Consider the following 18,225-nt stretch of genomic DNA (forward strand, 5'->3'; position numbering starts at 1 on the left):
TGAATGAACAGACTAACAATGAAGAATCAACATTTATTTCTCCTTAGGTGCCTGCTGAAGCACAAATGTGCTACGCCTCACTTGATCACAGCTTCAAGGGGAAGCGCAGGAAGCCCAAGAAACAGAATGCTCACTTGTCAGAGGAGAAAGACAAGCAATTACATGCAATGGATGCCAGCATTTCTAAGAACAACTTGGTAGAGAGTGTCTCACCAGAAAGCCAGGAAATAGAGGAAAACATTCATGATGACCCCATCCGACTGTTTGGTCTGATTCGTGCCAAGAGAGAACCTATAAATCAGGCAGACTATGATCTAAGTCAATGATAATGCTCCTGTTGGAGATGGTTTTTGAGCAAACAAGATCCCACGTAGCACTGAATGACCTTTTAGAGTGACAGTCTGATCCTTTGTTGAAGGGATGGTGGCTTACCTCTTATTCAGAGACTACATCCATATGCACTAAATGTAGGTAGTGCTATTAAAATTAGTGGTATGTCCATGTGTATATAATATGTCAAAATGCATTCTATTGTCATGCATATCTAAAAAGAACAAATAAAAAGAGAGAAAAAAATAAAGTACAAATGTAAAAAAAAAGTGAAATGAATTCACCTAAAAACTGCCTAAGTAGTAAAAGTAAAGCAAAATCCAGCTTTCAAATTAAGCCTGATAACAAAGTCAAAACTCTACAAAAATACCTAATACAGAAATAAACAAAAAAAGCTTTAAAGCAAAATGTGTTCTGGAACATGTTAAAAGAACAATAAAAACCAATAACTAAAAAGCAAAATTTTTTCCTCTTTCACCTGTAATTAGAAGAAATTTCTGATTGAAAGGTGTAGAAGAAATTAAAATACATATGTAAGAGAGGTGGGATAATCTTAAGAGGTATTTTTCCCAGATGGAAATAGCTTCATAAGTTTAACAATTATTGTAAATTATTGTAAAATTAATTCATATTTCTTGCAACAATAAACTAATATCAAAAGGAATTTAGAAATTCCACTAGCCAGAAAAAATTACCATAAATAACTGTCTATGTATCCTTGTAGATATTTTACTATGTGCATACCCATGAACACACATCACATTCTTCTTTCTTACTAAAAAAAAAAAAAAAAAAAAAGGAAAGGGGATTATTTTATATATATTATTTAAACTTTCTTCATTTAAGGATATGTTATGGATTTATTTACACTGTTATATTTAACTATATCAAAATACAGTTATAAACCATAATTTTAATGTCTGCAGGGTATCCCATTGATGATTAAATCAAAATTCATTTAAATATTTTGAAGGATATTTAGCTTATTGTCAACTTCCAGTTTTTTTTCTTGTACAAATTACATTGGAATGGGAAACTTCTCTACATGTCTGGGTACTTGTCTAGTTTCTTCTTTGGATCAAATGTCCACAGAGGAATTGCTTTATTAAAAAGGTGTTCATGTCTCCATAAGATAGATTTCTGAAGCATCAAGAGTTGGATCAAAATACAGATGCCATTTAAATTTTGAAAAATACTCCTAAATTGCTCTCCATAAAGTTTTTTAAAAAACAAAAACCTCCTGTTATCTTTCCCCATTGAGGAGGGTGAATTTAACAGGTTTATAATAAACAACTTGAATTTATCCCAGTCTATATGCAAATGATATGCCACTTGGTATAGAACTTAAAAACAATATACTTCTTTTTCTTTCTTTCTGGCCAAGTATTATAGATTTTATATTTTACAGATTTTTATTTTTACTCTATATGATCAATTATCTTCTTAAAAGAGTATAATAATAAAAAGTGTTTTCATACTTATCCATGCTGTTTGAATTTCTGTAACTCTCCAGTCCTTTTTATAGATTTAGGAATCTGTTTAGTATCAGTATCTTTCAACTTTAAGGACTATTTATTGATTTCTTTATTTTTATTGGTGCGTTACAATTATTCATAACAGTGGGATTCATTATGCACATAGCATAATTTGATCAAATATATTTATTGTACATCAGGTCAACTGGTGATGAAATCCCCCAACTTTTGTGTGTCTGAAAAAGTATTTGTTTTCATTTTTGATATTTTCTCTGGGTTAAAAAAAAAGAAAAAATTCAAGTTTTGGTTGATGATGTTTCTTTCAGTGATCTGCAGACGATGCTCTACTCTCTTCTCACTTGCATTGTTTCCAATGTAAAATCTACCATCATACATGTCTCTGCCCCTCTGTGTTTTATGCACTGTTTATCTGTGTTTGTTTTAAGATTTTCCTTATCACTGGTTCTAATTTGATTATATTGTGCCTTTTTTTTCTTAAAGAATTGGGTGAGCATCTTCAATCTGTGTGTTTACAATTTACATCAAACTAAGAAAAAAGTGACAGGTGGTTCTTGAAATAATTTTTCTGTATCCATCTTCCCGTTCCATCCCACATTTCACATTTTACTTTATTTTAGCCTTTTTTATAGTTTTGGATGGCTCTGAGATAATTTAGTTTTCATCTTTGTAAACTCAGTTTGGGACTCCCCGCTTTCAAAAGTCTCTATCAAAAATGCTTAATCTTTCCTCTAACTTCTTAAATACATGGGATAGTTATAAAAACTGTTTTAATCTTTTTATATATGAATCCTACCATTTCTGTCAGTCAGAGTCAACTGATATTTCTATTATAAGTTGTATTTTTCTGCTTCTTTAAATGCCATTTTTTATTGGACAGAAGATATTGTGACTTTTACTTTGGTGATAGATATTTTTATATTCTTATAAATATTTTTGAACTCCATTTGTAAAGCATTGAGTTATTTGGACACAATTTGATCTTTTAGAGTCTTGCTTTCAAATTCTGTTAGATAGCACCAGAGCAGATTGTAGACCTAGTTGAATTTAACCTGCCACTGAGATAAGACCTTCTTTAGTACTTAGTAGCAATCCCAATGAATGAGAAGGTTTCCCACTCTGGCTGTTGAAAAACAGACACTATCCCCAGCCTTGTGTGAGTCATGGGCACTATTTTTTTAAGATGGATCTTACCAAGTTTGGATAGTCTCACTAGCATGTGCTCAGTGTTCAACTGAATGCTTGAGGGGGACCCTTTAGATATCTTGTTTTCTCTCTCTATGCAAGCGCTCTCTTCTCCAGCACTCTTCTTTTTTGACTTCTCTGACCTGTTACTCCATTTTCTCAGTTCCAGAAACCTAGGTTCCCTTTACCTGTGCCAGAGCCTGAAAACTTTCTGCAGGCAATAAGATAGGGCAATGGGAGGATTCATCTCATTTATTTCCCCTCTTTCAGGGACCATTGTCCTGCCTTGCTTGATGTTCAGTGTCTTGAGTTCTCTTGTTTCCTATATTTTGTCTGGATTTTAGTTACTCCAGTAAGTCCAAGATGTTATTTCATCTTGATCAGAAGCAGAAGTCCAAAGCACTCATTCCACTGTATTGCAATTCTACAATATATTTTTAGTTTAATTTAATGTAAATTCATAAGTTAACCAGAAATATTGAAATGTTAATAAGCTATAAATCACTGATAATCATGTAATGATTAAGGGAATATGTATACCTCACCTGAGGCAGTTCCAGAAGGAGTATCTGCATAAGCTTTTCCATTTCAGCTAAAAAAAAATGTACAGAGGAAAACAGTAAAGAAAATTTATGACTAGAAAACGGATGAATTCTAAAATCTTGAGCTTTTCACTGGATATGTCTTAAAGTTCCCAAACTCTCAAGATGTGAGCAGTAACTCATTTTCCTTTGATATGAAATGATTTATTTCTGTTAAAGGCAGGTGATCAGTTTAAATATATACTTTAAGTCTCTCTCTGAAGTTTTGTCTTCATCTGATTAACAGTACAGATAACTATATTAAGACAGAGAAAACAGAGAACATAAAAATTTAGAAAGGGGAGAAAGACTATAAATTCAACAGAAACAGAGACATACCCCTCAGTTCTCTTAGTCATTGCTTTAACCTCTTCTGAGGGAAACCCCCCACCTACCCCCAATTCCTGCTAACTAGAAATTCATGGATGACCAGATCAGGGATGTGTACCTGAATCACAGTAGATTCATATCGTGAGCTCATCCGTACACAATAGACTGGATAGAAATCAGTTGGGGCAAAGTCAAAAGGATGCCATGAGATAGAATCTGGGTCTTGAAAAGCATGGCACAAGTACCAGGGATAGAAAATAAGAATAAACTCAAGATGGTAGAGAGTTGAATTGAAGACTCCATAACTAATCAGACTAAGTAGATTACAATCATAACAAGAACAACTAATCTTTATTAAGAATTTGCTAAGTGCAAGACACTACAATAAATGACATCTGCATACCTAATTCAATAACATGTCACCCTAAAACATAGATATTATTATAATCTTAATCTTACTGATGAAGAAACCAAGTCAATAAAGATGAACTTGCTAACTATCACATAAACATTAGTAAGCAGCAGAATTGAAATCCTTTGTTATATTCCTATTCCATGACACTCAGAATTTTCTTAGAAATTAAAAAGGCAGTATTATTTTTCTTTTGTTTCCAGGGATTGAACCCAGGGGCACTTAACTCCTGAGACACACCCCTAATCCGTTTTTATTTTTTATTTTGAGACAGAGTCTCACTAAGTTGCTTAGGGCCTTGCTAAGTTACTGATTCTGACTTTGAACTTACGATCTTCCTGCCTCAACCTCCTGAGCCTCTGGGATTACACCATTACCAGCAAAAAAAAAAAAAAAAAAGAAAAGAAAAAAAGGCAGTTTTGCTACAATAAATATTTAAATTTCTTACAAATGTATACAATTTTTTCTTCATTAAAACTTGGATTACTTTATTTTTTAAGGGTCAAGTTTTTATTTTTATCCATTTACTTTTTTTTTAATTTAGCTTTTGATTTTTCACAGACTGCATTTTGATTTATTGTACACAAATGGGGTACATTCGTTTCTATGATTGTACACAATGTAGATTCATACCATTCGTGTAATCATACATTTACATACGGTAGTGATGTCTGTCTCATTCCACCATTTTTCATACCCCCTCCCTCTCATTTCCTTCTACATATTCTAAAGTTCCTCCATTACTCTCTCATTCTCCACCCTGCACCCTCATTATATATCATTCTCCACTTAACAGGGAAAACATTCGGCCTTTGGTTTTTTGGGCTTGGCTTATTTCACTTAGCATGATATTCTCCAATTCCATCCATTTATTTGCAAATGCCATAATATTATTCTTCTTTATGACTGAATAGTATTCCGTTGTGTATATATACCAGAGTTTCTTTATCCATTCATCTGTTGAAGGGCATCTAGGTTGGCACCTAACAGAAGACAAAGTGGGCCCAAATCTTCATCATGTTGGCTTAGGATCAGACTTCCTTAATAAGACACCCAAAGCACAAGAAATCAAAGCAAGAATCAATAAATGGGATGGACTCAAACTAAAAAGCTTTTTCTCAGCAAAGGATACAATCAAGAACGTGAAGAGAGAGCCTACAGAGTGGGAGAAAATCTTTTCCACACACACTTCAGATAGAACACTTATCTCCAAAATTTATAAAGCACTTACAAAACTTTACACCAAAAATACAAAGAACCCAATCAATAAATGGGCCAAGGAACTGGACAGATACTTTACAGAAGAAGACACACAGGCAATTAATAAATATATGAAAAAATGTTCAACATCTCTAGTAATTAGAGAAATGCAAATTAAAACAACTCTAAGATTTCATCTTACTCCAATTAGAATGGCTTTTATCAAGAACACAAACAATAATAGATGTTGGCGTGAATGTGGGGAAAAAGGCACATTTTTACATTGCTGGTGGAGTTGCAAATTGGTGCAGCCACTCTGGAAAGCAGTGTGGAGATTCCTCAGAAAACTTGGAATAGACCCACCTTTTGACCCAGTTATCCCACTCCTCGGTTTATACCCAAAGGACCTGAAATCAGCAAACAATAGTAACACAGCCACATCAATGTTTATAGCAGCTCAGTTCACAATAGCTAGATTGTGGATAACTTTATATATAACCATGAAAGCTATATTTGTATACAATTATGATTACTATATTCATAAGTTCAGGGGAAAGCCAATCAAAAGGATGAATTTGTACTTTAAGAAGTTCATTTAAAAGAAAATATTGGGTAGGACATTTACAGATTTTAAATAAACATGTTTTAAAAACCTGTTTTTAAAAGTCCAAAAATTGGACTGGGGGTATAGCTCAGTTGGTAGAGTGCTTGCCTTGCAAGCATAAGACCCTGGGTTCAAATCCCCAGCACCACCAAAATAAATAAATAAATAAATAAATAAATAAATAAAATAAAAGTCCAAAAATTAATCAATTGGTATTGACACTTCATCAGTCTGTAAATCTTATATCTTCTCTCTGTGTTGAGGACATTATCACTTACTGGATGTTCATCAAGCTGTTATTGGTCCAAACTAATTTGCTCAGCTCTAGCAGGCCCTGGAAGACATGGTTCCAGTGAAGATGTAAATCATATGACCTGTGAGGTCAACTCCGAGTACATGTTAGAGAAAAACAACCATGAGCCACCCCAGTGGCCCATGACTATAATCCCAGTAACTTGAGAGGTTGAGGAAGGAGGATTATGAGTTCAAAGTCAGCCTCAGCAATTTAGAAAGGCCCTAAGCAACTCAGTGAGACCCTGTCTCTAAGAAAATACAAGAAAGGGCCAGGGATATGACTCAATAGTTAAGTGACACTGTATTCAATCCCAGGTACCAAAAAAAAAAAAAGAATGAAGAGGTGGGACAGTGAGGTTTTAACTGGGAGGCGGAAGCTGCAGCCTCTTGTTTCAGGGACTTGGAGAGGAGGGAAAATTGCTCTTTCGCCAGGAATACTTCGAGGTCATCATTTTCTAAACCTTTGAATACCTTAAGAAAGAAATACTTTTCCCTGTGCTTGTTGATTTTTTTTTTTTTTTTTTTTTTTTTTTTTTTTTTTGCAATTTTGCCACTTTTGGGGCAATAACACATTTGTCATTTGCAAAATCAGAATGTGGAAGATTAATGCTATATGTCCCTTCTTTCACTGTTAATAAGTAAAATTCTATTCAAGCCTTATTTCATTTCTGCAAATAAAAATGAGTCTTGGACCAGTTTTTTACTTTTTATGCTAAGTAATGGAGTTCCTGAATCTGGCCTTAAAGAAAATGAAAGTCTTCACAATTAACAAAAGGAGTCTAAAAGAGATGAAGAGATGTCCCTCTCTTCTGAAGTACAAGATAGAGACAGTTTTCTGCATCATAAAACAAATTCAAATAGTCTGATTTGATAAGGTATTAAATTGAGAACATTCACAAGAATATCAATCTTGTTTCCTGTGCAACAAGGAGACCTGTGTGAATATTCATAACTGTTACCAGCTTGTTCTGTTCTCTCTGTTAATATAAATTTGTCCTTGGAAGTGTCATTGCAAGAAAAGATTTTTCTAAGACTTTGAAGACTTTAAAGATTGTTGCCATGCCCTCTGATAATAACCAAGGGAGATCCACAATTCTGGTTGGCATCTTACTTGACCTGGTGTTGTTATGACTAACACCCCAGTATTTTTAAACAATATAAATATGTGTAAGATTATTAGCTCATATCAGAAAGACTCACTGGCACTGTTTTCTTCTTTTATAGGCCTGATGAAAAAAGTTAAAGACTATGACTGCAACTTTTCTGGTTTAAACAAAGAGGTTGAGTCTAGCTAATTTATCAAGAATAGTATCTGTTTAACTCTACCTATTATCAGAGATATTAAAAGGAGCAAATTAAGTGATAAAATGTAGAAGTAACCACTATTCAAAAGCAACGAGCTGATATTTAAAAAATAACCTCGGAAGGCATTCTCCTACAAGTATTTCTGTAAGACTGTTCCACACTCATTACGATTCTGTTGTAATGGCCAACCAGGCACCCATTTGACCCTTCTTACTTTCTATCAATGACTCCACCCTGAATTTGCTTCTGTACCTCCCCCATGGCCTCATTCAGCTACGGACCTCATGGGAAATTGAGTTTTTCACAGAAGAGGAAAGGAAATCAAGGAAGGACATAATCAGTTTAGGAGTATTGTAATACAACCACTGGAAGAAAGGGTTTCTCTTCCGCTCTCTGAGATTTTTGCATCTGACATGGTATTCAAAATATCTACAGTCATCCTATTACAAGTTTGAGGATGAAGCCAACACAGACTATGAGAGCGGAGAAAGAAGAAAACAACAGAAAATATTTGAGCAGTTAGAAATCCCTTTTTCTCATCCTGCTACTTACCCAGTTAAAGGAAGAAGGCCTGTGAATTTTATTTCTATATCCCATATTTTCTTTCTTTGCATATCTGAGCTTGCAGCATATTTCACCTGATCTATTAGAAAAGCTCTCTAAATTGATCTCTCTTCCTCAAGTCTTTTGCTCGATATCTGGGATGTGTCTGAAATAGCTCAGATTAGACCACTACTCTTTTCAAAGACACTTATTAATTCTCATTGCATAAATTAATTGTCAAAAATTAAAAATCACCTATAGATTTGATTAAGAATACAAATATGAGTTACATACTCCAATAATTCTGACATTAACTTTTAAAAATTAGATTTTAGAAATCTTTGTCTTTGCTAAGAACTCTGGTGATTCTTATGTACTAAGGCTCTTGAATAATCATTTCACAAGAATTTAGATGTAAAGGGCCAAAGTACTTTGCCAAGCACCTTGTGTGTCCCTTGTCCCGATCCCAAACACCTCTCAAATTCTACTCCTTCACAATGTCTCCCATACATGACCACCCAGGATCTTCCCCAAGCATCAATGTGTTTTCAAGGCTCTGTGATATAACTTTCTGCTTAAAGGAATCAGTCATTTCCATCCTTGAGATTTAGTTTAAATGTCATGTCACAAGTTCTCCTTTGACCTACTCTTCAATGGCATTTTGGGAATTCTTTATCCCCCCTATATATTACAAAATCACATTATCTGGTTCTCAGCTTAGCATACTTTATAAGTCATAGCCATTTTTGCATCTCCAGTATATTATAAACATCTGACAGATGGAGTTTTGTTTTATTCATATTTAAAATTTTTCACAGATCTAAAAATATATAATTATAAGGTCGATGGATAACTTTGATTCTTTTAAATTAAAGAAGGTATTGAAAATATGAAGAGGGGAGAATATATTAGCAAAATTAACCAAGTTTAAAAAACATATTTCTATAATAGAAATGTATAGATATTAAATTAAAAATTAAATAAGTATATGTAATATTTAAGATTAAATAAGTTAGAGTAGCTAATTGCTAATAGGAACTGAAGAAATTACATATGATATACGGTATAAAGAGACAAGGATAAAAAATATGAAAAAATGTTAAAAAGACCAAGAGGACAGAGTGAGAATTTCTATGCATATCTAATTGAAGTTCTTGAAGAAGAGGATAAAAATAATGGGAGAATTCAGTACTCCCAATATCTGGGAATTTCCCAAAAATGCGATGAACCAATACACAGATTCAGGAAGTCCAATAAATCCAAACCTAGATATCTTAACACTGAAACTATAGAATGCCTAAGACCAAGAGGAGAGCTTAGAAGTAGCCAGATAAAAAAGTCAGATCATTATAAAGAAATTATTAGTTTGACAGTTGACTCCTCAAAGGCAGCATCAAAAAACAGAAGGTGATTGAATAAAATCTTACAAATGCTGAGATAAAATACCTGGCAAGTTAGAATTTTCTACCTAGCCAAACTCTCTTCCAAAATAAGGTTAAAGTCATTTTCAAAAATAAAATTTTTAGTCTTATTTTATTTATAGAGTTTACAACTATTAGAACTACTTATAATAACATGTAAGGAGAAATTTTAGGAAGAAGAAATTTGATTCAAGAAAAGTCTGAGTGGTGATAAAAAATATGACCAAAGAAATTTGTAAATTTATGCATAAATTGAAAATAGCCATTGAATAAAACTATAAAAATTTAAAGAAAACATAGGCCAAAATAGCATCTGTATCAGGAAGGAATAATCAAAGTGCTTAAAATGCTTCATATTATCCAAGAGAAGTAAAAATGTACTTTCTATCTTTAAACTAATTTAAATATGATTGTTAAATACCTAGGAAAATCATTGTAAGAAATAGGGTACAAAACTTCCAAATAAAAAGGAGAAAAGGAGAGGACTGAAGAGAAACCTCTGAAAAAGACAAAAACAAAAGAACTACAATTTCTCCCAAAAGAAGTCTTTAAAAAAGAATTTTAAAAAAGGAAAGTGACAAAACTTGAAAATAATAGAATTTGCTTTGTATATTTCAATAATCTCAGTCAATGAAAATCAACTAAGCTCTCAATTTAAAAGACAAATATTTTGAAAGTAGAGGAAAAATCTGTCAACATGCCACCTATAAATAATATAACTAAAATATAAAGATACAAAAGTTGAAGAAAATATGCTAACCAAATGCCCTTAAAGAAGATTGACAAAGCTATATTAATGTCAACCAAAATCAAGCAGCACTAGACCTAAAGGCAGTCAGTGCAGTTAATAAAGTTAACATTTACTAGCAACATGTGGCAATTCTGATTTGTGTGCACCTAGTACATAGAAACCTCCAATGTACAGAATTACAAATTATAAGCATGAAACAATTTAATACAACTCTTTCTAAAATCAATAAATTAATATATGAAGAAATCATTAAGAGTTTGAAAAATTCAGAAAGTACAGTTAATAATCTTGACTCAATGCAAAATTGGTAAGTGCTGTGCTCTGGCAAACTATTATAACATGAAAGGGTTAGAAGTCTGTCCAGATCTTAATTCCCTTCATCAGAGGGATAGATAAAGGTAGGTGAGGTGTCTTTAGCCTCACCATTAAAGTCTCATATGACTTTACCCATTAAGCTCCAAGTTTTCAATTCTGTGAATAGTTCAATAAAATTGACACAGGTGCATTGAAATACATTGGAAATCATAATCTAGAGTTAATATACATCATTACGTACAGAGTTAATGTGCTAACACACATGAATACAGAGTAGCAATCACAAGGAAGGCAGAGGTAGATTAGCACTAAAGCCTAGAAAAGAAAGGAAAATTAGAGAGTGTGGCCAGCAATTTCCTGGACTAGGTCTGGGAGGTCTGGGTCCTGGGGTTGCTCTTTCCCTCTTACTGAAACTGATGCATACGGCTAAGAAAGGCAAGGGACTCACTTTAGTCTACCCCCTGCTTATCAAATGATATCCTCATTTGGTCTCCTGCATAGATTGTCTACGGGGAGAGAATTCACTGGTCAGTTTCCAAGAAGTATCTGGTCCAGTTGTCACTCATATTTAACAATGTTAAATTAATGGTAGACATTTTGACTTCTTAGATTCTGGTGACTTCTTAGCTTCTGTAGCATGATTCAACCTTCGAGCCCTAACTGCACAGATAAGGGCGAGGCTTCAAGTAACAGTGAATTTATAAGGAAGGTCATGCCACCATGCGAGTCTTCTTTATGGTCTCCATTGGTGCAGCTCTCACCAAGAAATGCTTCCTATCTGAAGCCTCAACAGTAACAGTATCTAAAACATCATTTACTAAAATGTTAGCATTTAGCTGTTGCTACAGTCATGAGAGTCGTAGTTTTACTCCCTTATCCCCCAAATCCAGTCAAGTACTTCTCTTCGGTAACTGGATTCTTTAGTCTCTTGCTTATAGTATTTTTTCCTCAGAGTTGAAAAAGAAAATTTCAAGTTCCTCCTCCCTTATCCTGAAACGTTGCCTTGTCTTTAATTGTTTCCTTGTGGGTTGAAATAAATGTGGCAAAGAGAAAGCTGCTGCTGGGAGTCCAAGAAGCAAATCTGGATAGCAGGAGGGATTGGGAGAGACAGAGAGAACAAGCACACTAGCCATTTGAAGCTTGGGGAGGTAGGGGGTGTTAGGCGGTGTCTACAAGGGGCAGATGTGTGTGCTCCACTTGCACTTGGTGCTTCAATTTGGACATTGGCTGTCCAATGTCCAAATTCGTTCCTTGATAGAGGGAAGATATCAAAGAGAAGGCTGAGTATTGCATATGTGGAGTGGGAAAGGTAATTCATTCCCACATGTATTTACCTTTGCACAAATTTAATTGTTGGCTTACAATGTGGCAGGCACAGTTCTAGGCACTGGAGTTATGAAGAGGAAACGGTCACAGTCTCGGCCCTCAAGAAGTTTTGGATTCAGTACAGACCCCTCCACTCTGCACTGATGCATTGGGTCAGAGAAGTCTCAGGTCCTTCACTAGAGGCAGTTGACAGGGTTGCACTCTTCTCTGATGCTGGCTGCTGCCCAACTTGGAGTTTCATTTCTTAGGAATTTATGACCCTGAGGTGTTATTAGAATCAGAGAGAAGGGAAAGTCAAGAACATGGGGCATGACCCCATTCAAGCCTTTTGATTAATGAACGCACCAGATTCAGCATGGCTCACACAGCTCTGATGGTAAGCACACACCACATTAGCAAAGCAATAGAATAAAATCGACTTTTTAAATGTTGACATTGTGTCCTGATTATTTTACTCGGTTATTGTTTATCGATATTAGCTACACTAAAATGATGCAAATTTCTGTCTTGAAAACTTTATTGGCCTCATTTTCTATCCAGGAAAATTAAACAAGTAAAGATAATTGGGCCAACGGAGATGAAAAAGGCATGGTAATGGCTTGTCATTCTGTTCTCATCAGCAGATAATTCATCTAGTTCAGACATGCTACTTTCTTTCAATTCAGGTAATGTCGTTCTCTAATCAGGGGAATTAAAAGACCTACTCAATTATAAAGGAATGTTACACAAGGTAGAACAGAAAAGGTTTCACTATTTGCATGTGCATTTGCTTAACAGCACCTGCCTGTGTGTCACCAACAAAAGGCAAACTCTTGGGCTCTACTCTCAGAGGTATTCAATGAAAAGTAGAAAAGGGTTTCTTTAAAAAATCAATACTTTGTGCTCCACGAGGAAAAGAGAATGATTCTGAAGAAAAATGAAAACCAAGGGGCTGGCTGAAATTTAAACTTGGTCCCATTTCTCCAAAATTAAATATACTCATATTAATTCATTCCACTGGTTCCTTGGGCTTTAGTAATTTTATCATGGCTTATTTATAATGGCTTTTCCCTTTCATCTCTAGAGATGAGGGAAAAAGCCCACCAAACAACATAATAACAAACAGCTGTTGGATGTGATAGAAATCTCCTAGGGAAGAAAATGGGCTTAATGTTATTTTTTTCTCATGTTTTTTGTTATGTTTTGAAAGCTGGTTGTCACTGAATAGTTTATGATGTATTTGTCTTGTCTTAGAAAAAGCAAGAGATTACACAATGAACTTAATTATGCCCTGTGTGTTGGAAACAGCTTTTCCCAGAGTAGGGCCAGGAAAAGAATTCCTTCCAAAAGTCCAAAATCCACACCAATTCTGAACTCCTGTCTTTTACCTGTCATGCTGGGCAGCTGTTGGTCTGACATTTTCCCTTTGTTTTTATAAACTTCCAAGAAAACTCAGAAAAGCACTGTAGTGGAGCCGTAAGATCTGAGACACTGACTCCCCCCACCTGCTAGGACTCTCAAGAGTCTTGTAGGGTCCCTCCAGGATATACTTCAAAACAAAGGGTTTTGTCATTTTTCTGACAACCTGTTAAACCCAAGAGGAAAGCCATTCTGCTTGTCCTAGATCGAAAGTCAGTGTCATTTCAAAACTAAAAGTTGAGTTAAATCAAACTGTTTGCTGAGAAAACTTACTACACAAATTCTTAACTTCTCCAAGGACCTAAGTCCTTTACTGGTCATAATGTCTGAGAGGCCAGGGATCCTGCATGGTAAGTGTTGAGCCATGATTCTGTTGCTGTGTTCTAAGGTGTGGACTAAGTGACTTGGAACTTGAGTAGATGTAACTGTTAAAGGAAACATTTGAAGATTTTATTTTTTAATCTATATGCATATATATATATATATATTTTTTTTTTTTTTTACAAATCTACTATGCTGTTTAGCACATCAGAAAAGAATCTGTTCCTCTTTGATCTTCTACTTTGTCCACATGCTGCTGCCAAGAGATTTGTCTTAGGCAATTTTTGTAGCGGCAGTGACTATCTACCACCTGACCAAGAGTTCTCCATGACAGCTAGCTTATGGTGTGATTGGTTATGAGAGTTTTGTCAAGACGAGGCCTGATGATAAGACACTGGACTGATCAGATTCTCCTTTAAAATAATCTGGAGATTCTCGGATAAAAACATAGAGTTGGTAGCAGGTCTAGAATGGGAAAGGCAGAAGGAAGTGGAGGAAGAAAGAATATCTAAGAAATAACGGTGGCATACTATTAGAAAAGGGATCCAGTGCATCAAAAGGAACACATAATAGGTTTATCTTGTGTTCCCAAAGTTGCTATCATCAGACCACCAGAGCTACTAGTGTGTCATGAAATATTTCTTCTTTGATGGAGCCCGGATATGTAGGTCATTCATTCATTCAGCATATATATTTTGAGCAGTTACTGTAGGTTGGGCGTGGTTCTTGACATGGCCAGTACAGTCATGAAATAGTGACAAAACTCTATGCTCAAATAAGTTATGGGCTTATATTTTAATGGGGAAAGACAGAAAACAAACAAAATCAATTAATTTTATATTACAAGGGGACATTGCTGTAGAGAAAACAGAGTAGGAAGAGGAACATCAAGGGTAGAGGGAGTAACAGAGGGTTACAGTATTAACTATGGCAGTTGGGGAAAGCCTGAGAAAGTAATACGTGAGCAAAGTAGTACTACAGGATGTTTAGGAGCTTTCTATGAGGATAACTGAACCGAGAGAGTTCTAGACAGAGGAAGGAGCAAATGCAATGGTTGTGGAAGGGATGGGCCTAACATGTGACAGGAACATAATAACTGCCTCAGAATAAATGAGGGAGAGAATAGGAAGAAGTAAGAGGCAAGGATATTGGATAATATGTAAGGCCTTGTAAGTCACTGTACAGATTTCTGATTTTATTCTGAAGGTCATGGGAGCCCTTGGAAGATTTTCTGCAGTAATCAGATAAATGAGTAAGAGGATTCTGGATATATATTTTGAATGTGTCTATGTTTCATTTTGAGTTATTTAGGATCATTTATGAATCAAAGTACGTTAATCAAAAAAACTTGTTGACTGAGTTCTGGTTCCAAGAAGAATGAGTGAAAGTACTTGTCCTTGTTGCCCTTGCTCAGTACAACTAAAACACTGGATAAGAAGGAGGCTTGAAAGGTGGGGAGACAAGCCAGGAACCTAGAAACCCAAGAAATAACAAAGTAGTGAGTCTCCTGGGCTTTCTTTTTGCATTATATATTCCATATTTGGAACAGAAGAGCTAACAAATGGAAAATATCAATGGGCACAGACAGTTTCGGGGAAAGGGGAAGGCTCGCAGAAAGTTTTCAGACTTTCCTACTTTATGAATTATCACAGAGAGGTCCCACTTCCACCTGCAAACAAAGTCAATGGGGAAGCCTAAATGTATGCCCTCACTGAACTATAGTGAGGCATCCCCTTGTCTCCAGCAGGTACCAACAACAACGAAGTAGTGAGGCAGACTTTCATCCCACCTCTACCCCAGCAAGTAAGGAAGTTCCACCATCATCCCTGGTGTCAGTGGGAATCAGATGGGGAAATCGAGATTTCTACTCCTTACCCAGCCATAATGCTACACCCCTTCCTCTTACCACTTGGTGTGGATCGGAGGAGGTATGTGAAGAGTAAGAACACTCAGTATCATCCAACAATGATGAGACACTCTCAACCTAGTGCCAGTGGAGAAACTCTCAACCTAGCAGTAATAAGGAATTCCCACCCACAGTCAGGGGAAAATGGAGGCTGAATGAGGAACTCTACCTCCAGCTAGCGGTATCAAGATAGGGTCCCTCCTATTCTTCTGGGGAGGGAGGGAGAGAAAAAGAGAGAGAGAGAGGAGAGAGAGAGAGAGAGAGAGAGAGAGCCAATCAGAATAAGAGGTTAAAACAAAATCCATAATCTCAGTGCAAAATGTCCAGCTCTTAACAAAAATTCACCATCATACCAAGAGCCAGGATGATTTCAAATGAATGAAAGAAAACAATCAATAAATGCCAACACTATGATGATCCAAACACAGCACCAATTTGGAAAATATTTTAAAGGAACCATGATAACAATGTTTAGATGAGAAATTATGAAAATGTTGAAGCAAGTGAAAAATATTTAAATAGATCAGTAGAGTTGAGGAACAGGGGAGGGAGGAGGGGAAGGGGAAGTACTGGGGACTGAATTGGAGCAAATTATATTCCATGTATTTGTAATTATGTCAACATGTATATCAATATTATGTATAACCATTATGAACCAACAACAAAAACATGAAAAAAAGAACTCAGCCAAGAAATAAAATACATAAAGAAGAACAAAAAGAAACATTTTAGAACTGAAAGATATAACCACCAAAATAAAAAATGGAGTGAATAGGCCCTACAACACATTGAAGAGGATAGGAGAATCAGTGAACTAGAAGACTGAACAATAAAAATGACCAATGAGAACAAAAGAGACAAAGTCGACTGAAAAAAAATGGACAGAATCTCAGGAATCTGTGGAGTTATAACAGGAGATCTAACATTTTGATCACTGCCATTTTAAAAGGAGAGGAGAAAAAGGGGACTGAAAAAAATCCTTAAAGAAATAATAGCTAGAAACATCCCACATTTGGCAAGAGACATAAACCTGCATATTCAAGAAGCTGACCAAACCACAAACAGGATAAACTCAAAATGATCCATGCCTTAAATATGTACTAAGTTCTGTCTAATACCTTCTTGGTAATGATTGAAATGAGGATGCAATTTTTCTCCTTTGGTCTTTAATATGGTAGATTATAATGAATGATTTTCAAAAAGTGAGCCAATCTTGCATCCTTGGAATAAACCACACTTGGTGTGGTGTTCAATTCTTCAACGTGTTGCTGAATTCTATTTTTATTTCTGAGGATTTTACATCCATATTCATGATAAACATTTCTGCAAGATTTTATTTTAGATATAGACTAGTTTATTCTAAAATTTATGTGGAAAGGCAAAGTAGTTAGATGCAGCTAAACAATTTTGGAAAATATAAATAAGGTAAGAGTCATCAGTCCACCTAATTTCAATACTTAATATGTAGCTAAGGTAATCCAGATGGTGTAGCACTGTCAAAAAGATGAATTCATATCAATGGAACACAACAGCAAACCTGGAAATATGTCCAAATCATGTTTGATAAAATTGCAAAAGTAATTCAATGAAGGAAAGCCCACTTGCTCAACTAAAAATGCTGGAACTAGTAGATACCCATAGGTGGAAAAAAATAGATCTCAAACTAAGTTACTATTTTACATGAAAATTAACTCAAAATTGATCATAAACCTACATGTAAGATATAAAACTATGAAAGATTTAGAAAAATACATAGAAAATCTTTGGGATCTAGGACTAGTCAAAGATATCTTAAATTTGATACCAAAAGCACTATCCATAAAATGAAAAATTGATCAACTAATTTTTATCAAATTAAAAACATTGGTCTACAAAGACCCAGGCCCCGTTAAGAGAAAGAAAGATAAACTATGGACAGGGTGAAAATATTTTTAAAACGTATACTTGACAAAAGACTAGTATCTAAAATACATAAAGAAATCTTAAAATTCAACAGTTTTCAGTATTGAAACATGGGCAAAGGACATGAAGAGACATTCCACTAAATAGGTGTACAGATGGAAAATAAGCACATTAAAAGGTATTGAACATCCTTAGGAAAACACTAATTCAAAATCACAAGAAGACACCATTGCATGCCTATGGCAACAGCTAAAATTTAAAACAGTGACAATACCCATGCTTTAAGGGATGTGTAGAAACCAGTCCATTCACACATTGCAGTTGGGAATGTGAAGTGGTACAGCCTCTCTGGGAAACAGGAGAGCAATGTCTTTAAAAAATGAGGCATGCAATTATCATATCACTCAGCAATTTCTCCTAGGAATTGGTCCCAGATCTGCCCATGAGTTCTTGTAGCAGCATCATTCATAAGTTATGCAAAATTAGAAAAACCCAAATGTCCTCTGGGTTTGAGAAATTGTTTGGATGTTTAGGCAAACTGTGGCATGTTCCCATCATAGAATATTACTCAGCAATAAAAAGGAGCCAAATATTGATATGACCTGAAT

General features: G+C 35.1%; 1 protein-coding gene across 5 annotated transcripts in view; it reads left to right on the forward strand.

The window, feature by feature from the left end:
• Window positions 1–4,553, forward strand: part of TRAT1 (T cell receptor associated transmembrane adaptor 1) — a 37,867-nt gene extending 33,314 nt beyond the window's left edge. For all 5 annotated transcript variants that reach the window (XM_079101448.1, XM_079101446.1, XM_079101447.1 and 2 more), the window contains one exon: window positions 48–4,553. In XM_079101448.1, the coding sequence (XP_078957574.1) occupies window positions 48–326 (279 nt within the window). In that variant the 3' untranslated portion in view covers window positions 327–4,553. The remainder of the gene's footprint in view (window positions 1–47) is intronic.
• Window positions 4,554–18,225: the final 13,672 nt, after the last annotated feature.

Source organism: Sciurus vulgaris (assembly GCF_902686455.1).
Source record: "Sciurus vulgaris genome assembly, chromosome: 10".
Lineage (NCBI taxonomy): Eukaryota > Metazoa > Chordata > Mammalia > Rodentia > Sciuridae > Sciurus > Sciurus vulgaris.